This window comes from Bombyx mandarina, chromosome 04, assembly GCF_030267445.1.
Source record: "Bombyx mandarina strain Sakado chromosome 04, ASM3026744v2".
NCBI classification, from domain to species: Eukaryota; Metazoa; Arthropoda; class Insecta; order Lepidoptera; family Bombycidae; genus Bombyx; species Bombyx mandarina.
In genome coordinates, this window is record NC_143211.1 from 14300025 (window position 1) to 14313525 (window position 13501).

Here is a 13501-nt window from a genome sequence, read left to right on the forward strand (position 1 = left end):
ATATTTATGATTTCTAGATTTAGATTTTTTTATCATTCTTAATACGAAAGTCCATTTTCGAGAATTGCTGTAGGTTAAAATATAGTTAGAAATATTTTTGCAGTCACAAAAAATGGTGACAACGTTACGCCGGTCGGTAGATCAACGCTATCAAAAGAGTATCAATCGTTTCAATACTTTAAGAAGAAGAAGAAGAAGAAAGAAGAAAATCTTTATTCGCCAGAAATATAGTTTACAAGATATTGTGGATATAGGACATAGTTCCATATATTTCGCCTGTTTAGGCATGCGAAAATTTAACTTATTTTTATATTAATTCTAACACAAAATTTACTAAATCTATCTATTTTTACATTCTATCACTTCTTATTCTAATATTTTATTATGTACAACATTTATCATTTAAAAATTCTTGCACACTAATAAGCCTTATCTATTAGCCATAAATATAATTTTCTTTTAAATTGAGTTAGTGGAAGATCGCTTATGCTGTTTGGTATCTTATTAAATATTTTTGGTCATCTATAACTAGCTAATTCTGGAGTATCAATTAACACCCTTTTATTGGCTTGGTATTTATATGTATTTGTATGAATGTAACGAAGTCTTTGAACATCATTTTCCCTGACTCCAAGACGTACAATTAACTCAAAAATTAGCACACGCATCAAGGTTAGTTGACATTATAATAACTAGATAATGACCCAGCTTTTCTCGGTTTTTTTTTGTTGTTGTTGATATATGTATTGTGTTTTTTAGAAATTATATTTAAATACGTATTACATATTGATAAAATGATGAAATATGAATAATATTTTTCGATATTACCGACAGAATAATAAAAATATGAACTGGTTATTTAAAGAAAAAAATCAAAATTATCGATAAAGTTGATTATTGAAAACACGAATAAAACAATATTTTCTGAAAATAAATCGTAGGAAAATTGATTTATCGCCCCCGAAATCCCCTGTATACTAAATTTTATGAAAGTCGTTGGAGCCGTTTCCGATATTCAAGTTATATATAATAATATAATATATATACAAGAAATGCTCGTTTAAAGGTATTTATAACTTCGCTCTATTAGTATCAACAGCATGGAGAAAAGATGAAATTAAGCTTTGGTTCGGTTTCCTGTTTAAGCATGTTTCTTTTAGTTTCAAAACGAGATATTTAAAAAAAAAACAGCTATGTTTAAATGCATTAAATTATGTGAGTTAGTAGGCCGTTTATTGCGTCTGTCCTTTTAAAGAACAACTTTGTGGTTCGTTTGCTTATTAATTTTATCACTTCCCTCTGACTAAAACATTCAATAGTTTAATATAAAATAGCTGTATTCAATATGAAAAATATCATTCCAGTGTGTGTGTCTGATCGTGGTACAATCGTAGGTACAACCATAATTTCAAGATGATACTGATTTTTCTTAGCGCTCGGTGAAAATACTGATCTTGTATCTATACATATAAATATACATATACCTAAACCACTACACTTGGAATTGCTCGATCATTGCCATAACGTGTACCATTTAAGAGCTGCACAAAAAGATGGTCTCCATGCATTTTGGTAGATTGGTGGTTTTTACTGGTGCTAGGACCTCTTGTGAGTCCGCACGGGTAGGTACCACCACCCCGCCTATTTCTGCCGTGAAGCAGTAATGCGTTTCGGTCTGAAGGGTGGGGTAGCCGTTGTAACTATACTGAGACCTTAGAACTTATATCTCAAGATGCGTGGCGCATTTACGTTGTAGATGTCTATGGGCTCCAGTAACCACTTAACACCAGGTGGGCTGTGAGCTCGTTTACCAACCAAGGCAATAAAAAAAAAAAACCTTAACTAGTAGGTGAGCTCACGGGGCTTAAACCTGACGAAACTCATCATGAGGTGGCCATATACTTTTCCACATCCACGAACACCAGTCCACAAAGATTTTATTTATTTATATATTTATAACTGGATTCTTGTCAAAGTTCTCCAATTGGTTAACCACTGATTTAAGTGATTTGAGCATTCGTATTTATTGTACAAGTATTAGGTCAAGATAGGAATTACGAGCAGAAGAGGATGTTAAGTAGAAAAATATGTTGAGGGTATTAATTATTAGTAGTTAGGAGGACATTAGGGAAAAATATATATTACATATTACATTTTTATTCTGTAAAATACCTGAACGAACTTTTCTTATTCCATAAATGGGTTAGTGAACTCAGAGCTCATCCGGTTTTAGCCGGCTCACCCGGAGAAAACGCAACTTGAATTCCGAGACCTGTCTCGAGTTATGAGTTCTTATTCCCAAATGTCTTATATCCTAAACCGGAGCAAATGTCATCTTCGCCACAGAAATAGGCGGGATGCTGGTACCTACTTTTGCGGAGTAACAATTCACCGTATGACCAGTGATTACGAAAATTAATAAATTTTCCGTGTTATATTTTTATTGCTGCTATTTCATTACCGTGAAGACCGATTACCGTATTTTCTTAGAAAATTGAAGGGAGGCGAAGGAAAATTAAATAATCTACGATGTTTACAATTCAATCTCAATATATTGATTTTTTTAATATAATATATTAATTTTCTAGATATAGTATTATACTAATTCGATTTAATTTTATACCTAAATCATGATACAATAATACATATCAAGTGTATATATACCTACGTATATAACTAGTCAGGTCATAAGTATTGTCACACAGTAAAAACTTTTCTTTTAGAATGCTGGCCACAAAAAAGTTTATTGAATTCGAATTTCAAATTGTTCATGAAAAAAAAAATGTATACTTTTAGAATTTTACTTATTTTTAAATATGGAGTGGACGCTTAAAGAAGACCGTGTTGCAGTTATTGCGTTACATCGTTGCGGTTACGAGCCAATTCAAATTTTTAACATACTGAAAAATTTGAATATAACCAAAAGATTCGTTTATCGTACCATCAAACGATACAATGAAGACTCTAGTGTAGATGACAGGTCAAGAAGTGGTCGCCCTCGGTCTGTTAGGACTCCAGCAATGATAAAAGCTGTGAAGGCGCGAATTTAAAGAAATCCCAAACGTAAGCTGAAACTGTTGGCCCTTCAGATGGGGTTAAGCAGAACCACGGTGAAAAGGGTGTTAAATGAAGACTTAGGGCTTCGGGCATATCGAAGAAAAACAGGACATCGTTTGAATGCTCGTCTAATGGACCTGAGATTGAAGAGATACCGCGCTTTGTTGAAGCGGTACGCGGGAAAAAAATATCGGGAAATTCTTTTTTCGGATGAAAAAATTTTTACCGTAGAAGAGAGCTACAACAAACAAAATGATAAGGTGTACGCACACAGTAGTGAAGAAGCGAGCAACCGTATTCCGCGTGTCCAACGAGGTCATTTTCCATCCTCGCTCATGGTATGGTTGGGAGTTTCTGATTGGGGTTTAACAGAGGTACATTTTTGTGAGAAAGGTGTAAAAACGAATGCAGTTGTGTATCAAAATACAGTCCTGACGAACCTTGTGGAACCTGTTTCTCATATCATGTTCAATAACAGGCACTGGGTATTCCAACAAGATTCGGCGCCAGCTCATAGAGCGAAGAGCACACAAGACTGGCTGGCGGCGCGTGAAATCGACTTCATCCGGCACGAAGACTGGCCCTCCTCCAGTCCAGATTTGAATCCGTTAGATTACAAGATATGGCAACACTTGGAGGAAAAGACGTGCTCAAAGCCTCATCCCAATTTGGAGTCACTCAAGACATCCTTGATTAAGGCAGCCGCCGATATTGACATGGACCTCGTTCGTGCTGCGATAGACGACTGGCCGCGCAGATTGAAGGCCTGTATTCAAAATCACGGAGGTCATTTTGAATAAACTTTAGTGTCATAAGAATCTATGTTTTATTAAGTTCATTTTGGTATATGAATGGTTACATAATGAATAAACTTGTTTCAATTATTTTACATTAAACATGTGACAGAATTTATGACCTGACTAGGTACAACGTAACGAAAATATATTCTTTTTTTAAATACTAGCTGACCCGGCAAACGTTGTGTTGCCTTAAATAAGATTTCTAGGGAAATTCTAGTCTAATATATAAAAAATGTAATTATAATTAAATATTAATATATAAAAATGTAAAATAGGGGTTGATCGTATAAGAGTGAAAATTGAGAGTAATATATATTTTTTTTATTTTAAGTCATGACAAAATAAAAAATAAAATCTTGCCAAAAAATTTAAAATTTATAATTAACAAATAAAAAATAGGGGTTGATCGTAGAGGGGTGAAAATTTCAGAGTAATATGATTTTTTTTATTCTAAGTCATGACAAAATAAAAACAAAATTCTTGCAAAAAAATTTAGTTTTTAATTAGCAAATAAAAAATAAGGGTTGATCGTAGAAGGGTGAAAATTGAGGATTGTATGTATTTTTGTATGTTGTATCATAAAAAAATAGAAATTAAAAAATTTGTCTAAAAAATAAAAAATAAAAATTTTGGGGTGGACTACCCCTAACATTTAGGGGGATGAAAAATAGATGTTGGCCGATTCTCATAGATACTGGATAAGCACAAAAAATTTCATCAAAATCGGTCAAGTCGTTTCGGAGGAGTATGGCAACGAAAACTGTGACACGAGAATTTTATATATTAGATTATGTTTAGATAGTGCTAATAGAATTGAACGAATTTAAAATTAACGACTCTAAGTAATATTTTGAATACTATGTTAGTTATTCCTGTAATGTATTAAATGTTGTAGTTTAATTGAAATAATAGGTTGGGGAAAAAGTTTCTTCGCATTTTTTAAGAAAATTCACAACAATTTTTAATATAGTTTATTTACATTTAACTAAACTATGTACGTACCATTTTGTTCGATAGCTTTTTGCCATATTGTAAGTAGGGACATCATCCCATTGCTATAAAAATGGGGCTTCTGTCAAAATACCGCGACAATTAGTTTTGGCAGTCCTTTCGTGATGTTAACCTGACACTGCCTAAACAATTCTGAAGAGACCGAAACAGGAAATCTGAAGGTCAGGAATATACGGCGGATGCATTAGCACCTCCCAGCCAAGCTTTCTTAATTTTTGCTGAGTGGCTAAAGATGTGTGAGGTCTAGCGTTATCTTGATGAAAAACCACACCCCTTCTGTTGATTAATTCCGGCCGCTTTCTGTCAACTTCTTGCTTTAATCTCATCAGTTGTTCGCAGTAGAGTTCAGAATCGATGGTCCTGCCTAGTGGTAACAGCTCACAGTGAATAATGCCCTTCCAATCCCACCACACACACAGTATCTCACCTCGTTGCGAGTTAACCCGGGTTTTGCCACAGTCTGTGAAGCCTGACCGGCCTTTTGTGCTTGGTGCTTTTTAGGTCGGCCGGTGCTTTTCAAGATTTTATCAAAATAATAAATCACATGTGTTCATAAAATGTTTATAACTACTGATACTATGTACCCCACGGTTTTTTACAACAAAAACATTTTTTCTTACACTAATTTGAATTCAAATTTATTAAAATTTATTTTCTGTTTTTTAGTTGGATTTTCTATAAAAGCGTATTTTGTTAGTTTTTTAAACTATTATTTATTTGTAGTAAAATTTTAAAATGTATCGAATTTCTTCACCAGATTCTCTCATCTGGACAGTACGAAAAATAAATAAAAATCTTACATTTTCCTAATTCGAATTTGGAATTATGTTCTTTAAAATTTAAACTTTTAATGATACCAAAACCAGCCAGATAGATACAAATAGTATAGCCAAAGAGATTTTATTACAAGTTCATACATACTATAATGCGAAAAGACTTTTTCCCCAACCTATTATTTCAATACGAAATATTTCAATACATGTTATTATTCTTCAAGAAGTTATTTTCTTAACAACTGTGAATGCTCATGACTCGACCTAAGTTAGCGCTTAGCACAGGATAATATAGGTAGTATTTCGGGTTCTCAATTAGAAAGTGTGAGCTTACGGTCTCAGCCTGGCTTCTTTGGGGGTATAGCGTATTATAAGGAGTATGACACGGGAAACCGTTGTACGTTATAAATTGAGAACTTGAATTTATATCAGTATCAATACCGGAGCACATTGAAAAATACCAATATATTTCACTCACTGACTTTATTGTCTGAAGTCTCTTAAGAAATCTCTAGATCATTTATTAAGACCGGTACCCGAGGATGCCTCAAATGGATCTGTGTACTGGATTCCCTAATTCTTTGTTTCTTAATATCAATTTAACAGTGCTTGGAGATAAGCACCTTGCTATTTAATTTAATATACTTAAATAATACCAGTCTTAATAACTAAATTGGAGAAATGGAAAAAATGGTAATTACAAAAATCCCGTTATATTGTATTATATCACCAACAGTTACATAAAGAAAATAGTTCTATTTTTATTTTTTGTAATTAATCTTAATGCAAAATCTTTGATTAAATATACAATTATTTACAAGGATTAAATACTCATTCTATTATTCATCAAAAGGTCTCGTATGTGCCCCATCACTTCTGTGAGTTTAGTTACTTCGGTTGCGATGGTTTGTATTGAACCGCCTATCCTCTTTACGGTTTGCAATTTATCCACTTCTATGCGTAAGAATTCGGCAGCTTCGTCTTCAACTTCTGTAATAATAATTATATAAAATGACTTCATGTCTATAATCCTATCATTTATAGGATTAGTTGATTCGTAAGAGACGTAACCGCAGTAGCCACTTGAGAGCTTCTTTATAAAAATATATTTCAACTCTTTCTTTTTCCTACCTAAGCTGATAGCCTTGAGAGACTATTTCAGGGTAACCTTAACTAGTAGGTGAGCTTACGGGGCTCAAACCGGAGTGATTGATGCTAACACTGGCCCTAGCAAGAGCAGTGCTTCGCAGAATCTACCACCGGATCGGAAACGCGACGAGAAGATCCAGCGAGAAACTCAGTGGGCTGTGTCTATGGATTAATTCGCTCGTCGAGCCCTTCGTCGCAAGCGACGGGTTCGACGAGGAATATTTCAACGCTAAAATGGCAGTTCAACTATAATTGCACTGCGACTTTTTTTTTGTTGCCTTCGAAGGAATACGAAGCACATAGCTCTTCTGATTGGCTCTGAGTGCTTACCAATAATCAGAAAACGTTAGTAGGCCACGGTCTAGTTAGCCAAGCCACTGCTTGCTGAGGACACTTCTCAAGCCGCCTATGATGAAGGATAAAGAACATGCAATAGACGTAAAGTAAATCGAGAGTTTCCTATACGGTTATTTCCTATACGGACGGCACGTGTTATATAAGGTCATTAAAAACACACTGGACGAACGAAGTTGTTCCAATGTTCCACTTGTATGTAAAAAGAAGATGGAGTGATCATCTCAAATAATTCTACAAAACACTCCTCATGGACCATACGGTACAAAACAGAGCGCACTAAAGTGGGGGGGCTGGGGGGCACAAAGGCAGAGATTCCAAAAGAACTGTAAATTGAGGGCTGTAATTCCGAACGTTTCTATTCTGTATGGAGTCAAAAGATGATAGATGCATAGGAGTACCAGCCCAGAGATGAGAGCCCAAGCCTGTGCTTTGTAAATAATGAGTCGCTGTCCAGGTGTGAAGTACTGCTACATTTTATTATGTATTGTTGTATTTAATTGTAATGCATAGCAGGAGGCACCAAAGATTGTTTAGATATTCGAAAATAAAATGAGAGCCGAATATGGAATAAGCCCGTAAATACTACAGCTCTGTTGAGGACTTCCAACAATTTACACCTTAGAATATTGACCTCATTTCACCATAGCTTTTATTCTTTATTTTTTTTAGTAGCTGCGCGAACACTATCAAGTTGTAAGTGGTTACTGGAGCCCATTTATATTGTGATTGCGATACAAATTGAGACATGAGACTCAACTGAGGTTCAATTATCTAAATATTCTTGCATAAAGCGGAAGTACCAACACTCATCACAAAATCCTGAAACTATTCGTGAGAGAGATTTTAAATTTGGCCTACATACAAATTATTGCAATGAAGCGCACACAATAAAACGAATATCACCTAAATCCTATCCACATTTCATTTTTTCTATATCGTAGTATTTATAGCAACGCATGTGTGTTGAAATAGTTGCCATGGTAACCGTCGTATTAGACACACCTCTTGTTTCCAAGAAAACATAACGCTTTCATCCGTTCTGAGAAATTTAAAACGATTAAAACCATGGGTCACTTCTAGTATTGTACATATAAAGGCTTTGCCGCCCTTCACCGATGATTGCTTCGCAACAGTAGGTGCATAAGCAGAAATGTAATAGATATGATCGTGCGGTCTAAACTGCGATCTAAAACTATCTATCGCCATTATCAAATACATTTGCAATAAATTGCCTTATGGTAATAAACTCAATAAAAAACACTAGCAGACCTGCACCCAAAAACTGACAAAATATTAAAACAAATTGGACCGAAAATATTAAAGAAGAATAAGAAAGAAAATAAAAAGGATTTTTAAATACAAATGAAATATGAACTCGCGTAGGAAGACACCGTTCCAAGAAACGTCCCAGAACGACCTCTTTCTTTGAAATATCACTTGAAGCTTACCTAAAAATAAAAGTGAAAATAAATAAATAAAAAACTACCTGAGTCTTCAATGTGGGCATTACTAGTATTGCGTTTTTTCTGAATTGGACTGGAACATCCGCTTCTATCTAAATCCGAACCTTCTTTTGACGAATACCGTTTATGCAATTTTAGAGTCTCTTGAGGTGTTACTGCAATTTACAAATGTTATTTTATGTATATTGACAAATGAGTTCATAAATCATGTTTTATCAGATATTAAAATACATTTAAATGCTATCTCATGTCTCGACTTGTTTGCTGCTATTAGGCTGGGTTACCAATTCTAATTTTCGTACAAAATATTTAATATTATTCTCGGAACAATAGTAATTCATCACCTAAACTTAAACAATTATTATATTATTAACTTCACATTTATCGAAACAGCGGGTATATAAGACCGCGTTCTTGTGTCTTAGCTAATTTTAATTATGATAGATTGAATGCAGTACAAAAAAATATATTGTAAAATATATTTATAAATTAACATATTCGATCCTGGACCCTAGAACACCAGTAACCATGTTTGATTTCGAAAACTGTTCAGACATTGTTTATCTCAGTCCCGGTGTCGTTCTCGTCGAACCCGTAGCTTGCAACGAAGGGCTCGGCGAGTAAATTAACCCACAGACACAATCCACAGAGCTTACAGAGCCTTAAGCGGGCTCAGCCTCGCCTTGACGTGTAGGTGAGCTCACTGGGCTCAAACCGAAGTGTTGCTAACACTGGCTCTAGCAAGGGCAGTGCTTCGTAGGCAGCGGCTTGGCTCTGCCCCTGGCATTGCTGAAGTCCATGGGCAACGGTAACCACTCACCATTAGGTAGGCCGTATGCTGGTCTGCCTACAATAGCAATAAAAAAAATAAAAAACGTTTCTCGCCGGATCTTCTCAGTGAGTAGCGTTACCGATTCGGTGGTAGATTCTGCGAAGCACTGCTCTTGCTAGGGTTAGGGCTAGCAACGTCATCAGGTTTGAGCCCCGTAAGCTCACCTACTTGTTAGATTTCGCTGAAATGGTCTCTCATGGCCATCAGCTTAAGTAGGGAAAAAAATCTAAGTGACTTGACATAAATTGAGTTACTTTTAACGTTTTTCTTACCTTGGTATTGATTATTAGCATCATTTTCAGTATCGGCATCAACATCGTTATCCTGTAACCCAAAAATTATTAAATATATATTTGTATATTTTCTTTTGTAAATTAGTTCCATTTTTTAAGAATATTTTTTAATGCCTTTGTAAGTAGACGAGCTTACGGGCCACCTGATGATAAGTGGTTACCATCCCACACCACAATTCTATATACTAAAAGTTAATCACGATTTGGCTCCTAAACTTTCAAAATTCGAAAGTACAGACCAAGGTTCGTTAAAACGTCATTGAAGCTTACAGAATATTTATGATGCGACTATTTAAACTTTTTTATATATTTATTTTCTTAAGTATGGCAATTGGTTTCTTGAGACTTTAATCAATTGAGATGAAATCAAAAGAAACGAGATGAGATGGGATGAAATAGTCTCAGTAAAATGGTGCTTATTTACTGAGACTTTTTCCGTGGACTTTTTGGAAGAACGCGAGAAGATACGTCCACCGGCTTTGTTTCATTTTCTCACATTTGTGCACTTAAACACATGCTGAACAGTTAATAAAACAACGCTGTCACATATTTAAACCTGGAGATACACTAAATTCACTAACAGTAGATGTACATATGGTGAGTGCTTCTATCTTGCTATTATTATCTACAACGATGTAATCATATCTTCCTTTTTTATTGCTGTAGATGATTAAAGCTCCCCCAGTCATCTGGTATTGAGTGACTATAAGCGTCCATAGGCAACCAGAAACTGAACCTCCTATGTTGTAACTCGTGTTTGAAGTCTCAATTTAATATCAACTCCCGTCCGTGCGTAGCTGATATAGCCCCTAGACTACCAGCCGATACGTAGGGAGAAAAATATCGACTTTTCCGTCCCGTATACCAGAATGGAATTCCGTGGCCGAAATAAACAGGGAGGTCTCTATTTTTTTTTTTTTATTGATGATATGGGTGGACGAGCTCACAGCTCACCTAATGTTAAGTGGAGCCTATAGACATCTACAACATAAATGCGCCACCCACCTTGAGATATAAGGTCTAAGGTTTCAGTTATAGTTACAACGGCTATCCCACCCTTCAAACCGAAACGCATTACTGCTCCAAGGCAGAAATAGGCAGGGTGGTGGTACCTACCCATGCGGACTCACTAGAGGTCCTACCACCAGTAAAAACCAGTAATCAGCTGGTTAAATATTGCTCGGTAGACCGACGGTCCAAAACCTAGCCTTATCTAGCCTTATACACTCTGCCACCAATAAACCGGTATCATCACCAATAAATAAATATTACACTGAACACTTACTTGAGCAAGTGGATCAGTTTTAATGAATATATCATCAATGCAGCTGTGACCGATGATACTTAGAATTGTCTCTTCGGTTGAAGACAGTTGAGTGAAATCTTCGGGCAACGGTTTTTGGTTGTTCTTGGCAGCTTTTATCTCTAATGCTCTTCTTTTGGCACGGTACTTCCAATCACACCAATACTGGTAAGATAATAATTCATTAATATGGTCAGCCCAGATCTGTTTGCAAGGAAAATCCGCTAATATGCGGCTGAAAGTGGAACATATTGCGTAACACCTATCATTATAAAAGTCCACACACAAACAAATTTTCTATACTATTATTTTGCTTACGTGCTACTGTTTTGAAATGTGTTTTATTTATACTATAATATTATAAAGAGGAAAGATTTATTTGTTTGTTTATATTGAATAAGCTCCGAAACTACTGAACCGATTTGAAAAATTCTTTCATTGTTTGGAAGCTACATTATTCCTGAGTGAAATATTTTAAAAAAAATTAGGAATCCTTCCTAAAACTCCAATAATGTAAACCCAAGGTGTAAAAAAATTACCTAACATATTCTTTACATCGCGTGCCCTGCGAAAACTATTGATGATAGAATAAAATAATGTACTACGACTTTGTAGAACACATTATTATTTACAAAAAGTGTCGCGACAGCATATGTGTAACTATTATAGATATGTCAGAATAAGTGTTCTTTTATCTACAAAAATAAAACAACGTCAAATATCGTTGAAATTTTTGTTAAAGACCCGAGCGGAGCCGGAGCGGGCCGCTGCGCTAGTTCTTAATAATTTCATTAGAGGTACCCTTGACCACCCTTTCCCGTCCTTTACGGCACCATCTCTGACTGTGTTGAGTTTTTTCGCACATAAATTCCACAATTTCACAGGGCTGAACTTGGTTCGATGCCGCCTCACTTTGCCTTTAGCTAGATCAGGATGCTCTTTGAGGAAATCCAATAGCATCATTAGTTGGTCTGTGCTGACTTGTCGTTTTTTTACGTCTAGAAAAATAAATTAGTATTATTTTTATTCATTTTTATTTTATTTTTTTATTTATTGCTTAGATGGGTGGACGAGCTCACAGCCCACCTGGTGTTAAGTGGTTACTGGAGCCCATAGACATCTACAACGTAAATGCGCCACCCACCTTGAGATATAAGTTCTAAGATCTTAGTATAGTTACAACGGCTGCCCCACCCTTCAAATCGAAACGCATTACTGCTTCACGGCAGAAATAGGCAGGGTGGTGGTACCTATCCGCGCGGACTCACAAGAGGTCCTACCACCAATAAAAATTATTTAAGTCTAACGAAAAATATCGGTGTAATGTAAGTGAATATGTACTTTATATATTTTACATTTTTAATTTTCGATTCATAATATTCCGGAAATTCTAATCTATACTCTATGTTATAAACTCGTTAATCTGTTTGTTTGCTACGCCTTCACATCGTTACTACTAAAACAATCGGAATAAAACTTTGCATACATATTCAGATATTTCAATCAAAAAAATATACTATTTACAGAGGATAGAGGTACGTAATTATTTCTTTAAAATATTAACGCGAGTACAGCCGCATTTAAAAGCTAGCATGCAGTAGTTTTCCAATGCCAACCAACACTTCGAGGGTTTTCTATGAATACTTTAAAGGGAGCTAATGGCACTCAAGTCAAAGTACTTTGGTAACTTTTTGACATTAGAATTGAAAATTTTATAGTTAATAAATAATATTCTTTTTTTTTGTAGTTTGTGGATATATTGTAATAAAGTTTTATTTTCTAGTAATAGTTCTAGTAATCAAGTTTTATTCAGTTTTTCAACATAGAGGCGAGCCAATCACAGAAAAATAATAGATTACAAGATACTATTAAATGAAATTTCAGGCTTTTAAATAATAATAATAATAATATATATGTATAATATTAAACAACGTCTACAATAAGTTGGTTATCGAAAAAAACTTTTCTTCGAAGTGTCTATTTTAACAAACGATATTAAACGTAGATAATATATTAATCATACCATTACCTCTACTCATGGTGAAGATACCAGCACGAAGAAAATTGTTTTAATTTAAAATTAAGTGAAGAACGATTGCAAAGTTCTACGTAAAGCAGCACGTCGATATTAATGAAAGCACATACATTTTATTGTGACAATTATTTATATAAATATTGTCTCGAAATCGTCTCGTCGACCCAGACTTTTATCATCGACGTGCGATGTCTGTTTTACCGACAACTGCGGCGGGTTGCGCGAAGCTGCGCACGCAGCATTTGATTTGATTGATTATTTTCCACCTTACAGCTCTTTCAGCGCTGTAAATACTGTGAATATTTTTATTTTTATTATTAGACAAAACCTTCGTAGTTTAAGTTTGATTGACATTAATGATACGATTTGTCCTAGTAATTTATTCCAACCACAATTTCAATTGGGGTTGTTATAAATATTTACAAAGA

General features: G+C 35.0%; 1 protein-coding gene across 2 annotated transcripts; it reads right to left on the bottom strand.

Moving 5' to 3' along the window:
* Positions 1-5803: 5803 nt before the first annotated feature.
* LOC114246034 (uncharacterized) lies at positions 5804-13284 on the bottom strand. 2 transcript variants are annotated; one of them, XM_089727119.1, is made up of 6 exons: positions 13068-13284; positions 11840-12036; positions 11021-11203; positions 9715-9766; positions 8634-8765; positions 5804-6631 (listed from the first exon to the last, which is right to left on the bottom strand). In XM_089727119.1, the coding sequence occupies exons 1-6, from the start codon at positions 13075-13077 to the stop codon at positions 6465-6467; spliced, it is 741 nt and encodes a 246-aa protein (XP_089583245.1). In that variant the 5' UTR covers positions 13078-13284; the 3' UTR covers positions 5804-6464. The 2 variants fall into 2 exon arrangements, with proteins under 2 accessions (XP_089583245.1, XP_089583244.1); XM_089727118.1 differs by having other exon boundaries at positions 13062-13284.
* Between the last annotated feature and the right edge of the window lie 217 nt (positions 13285-13501).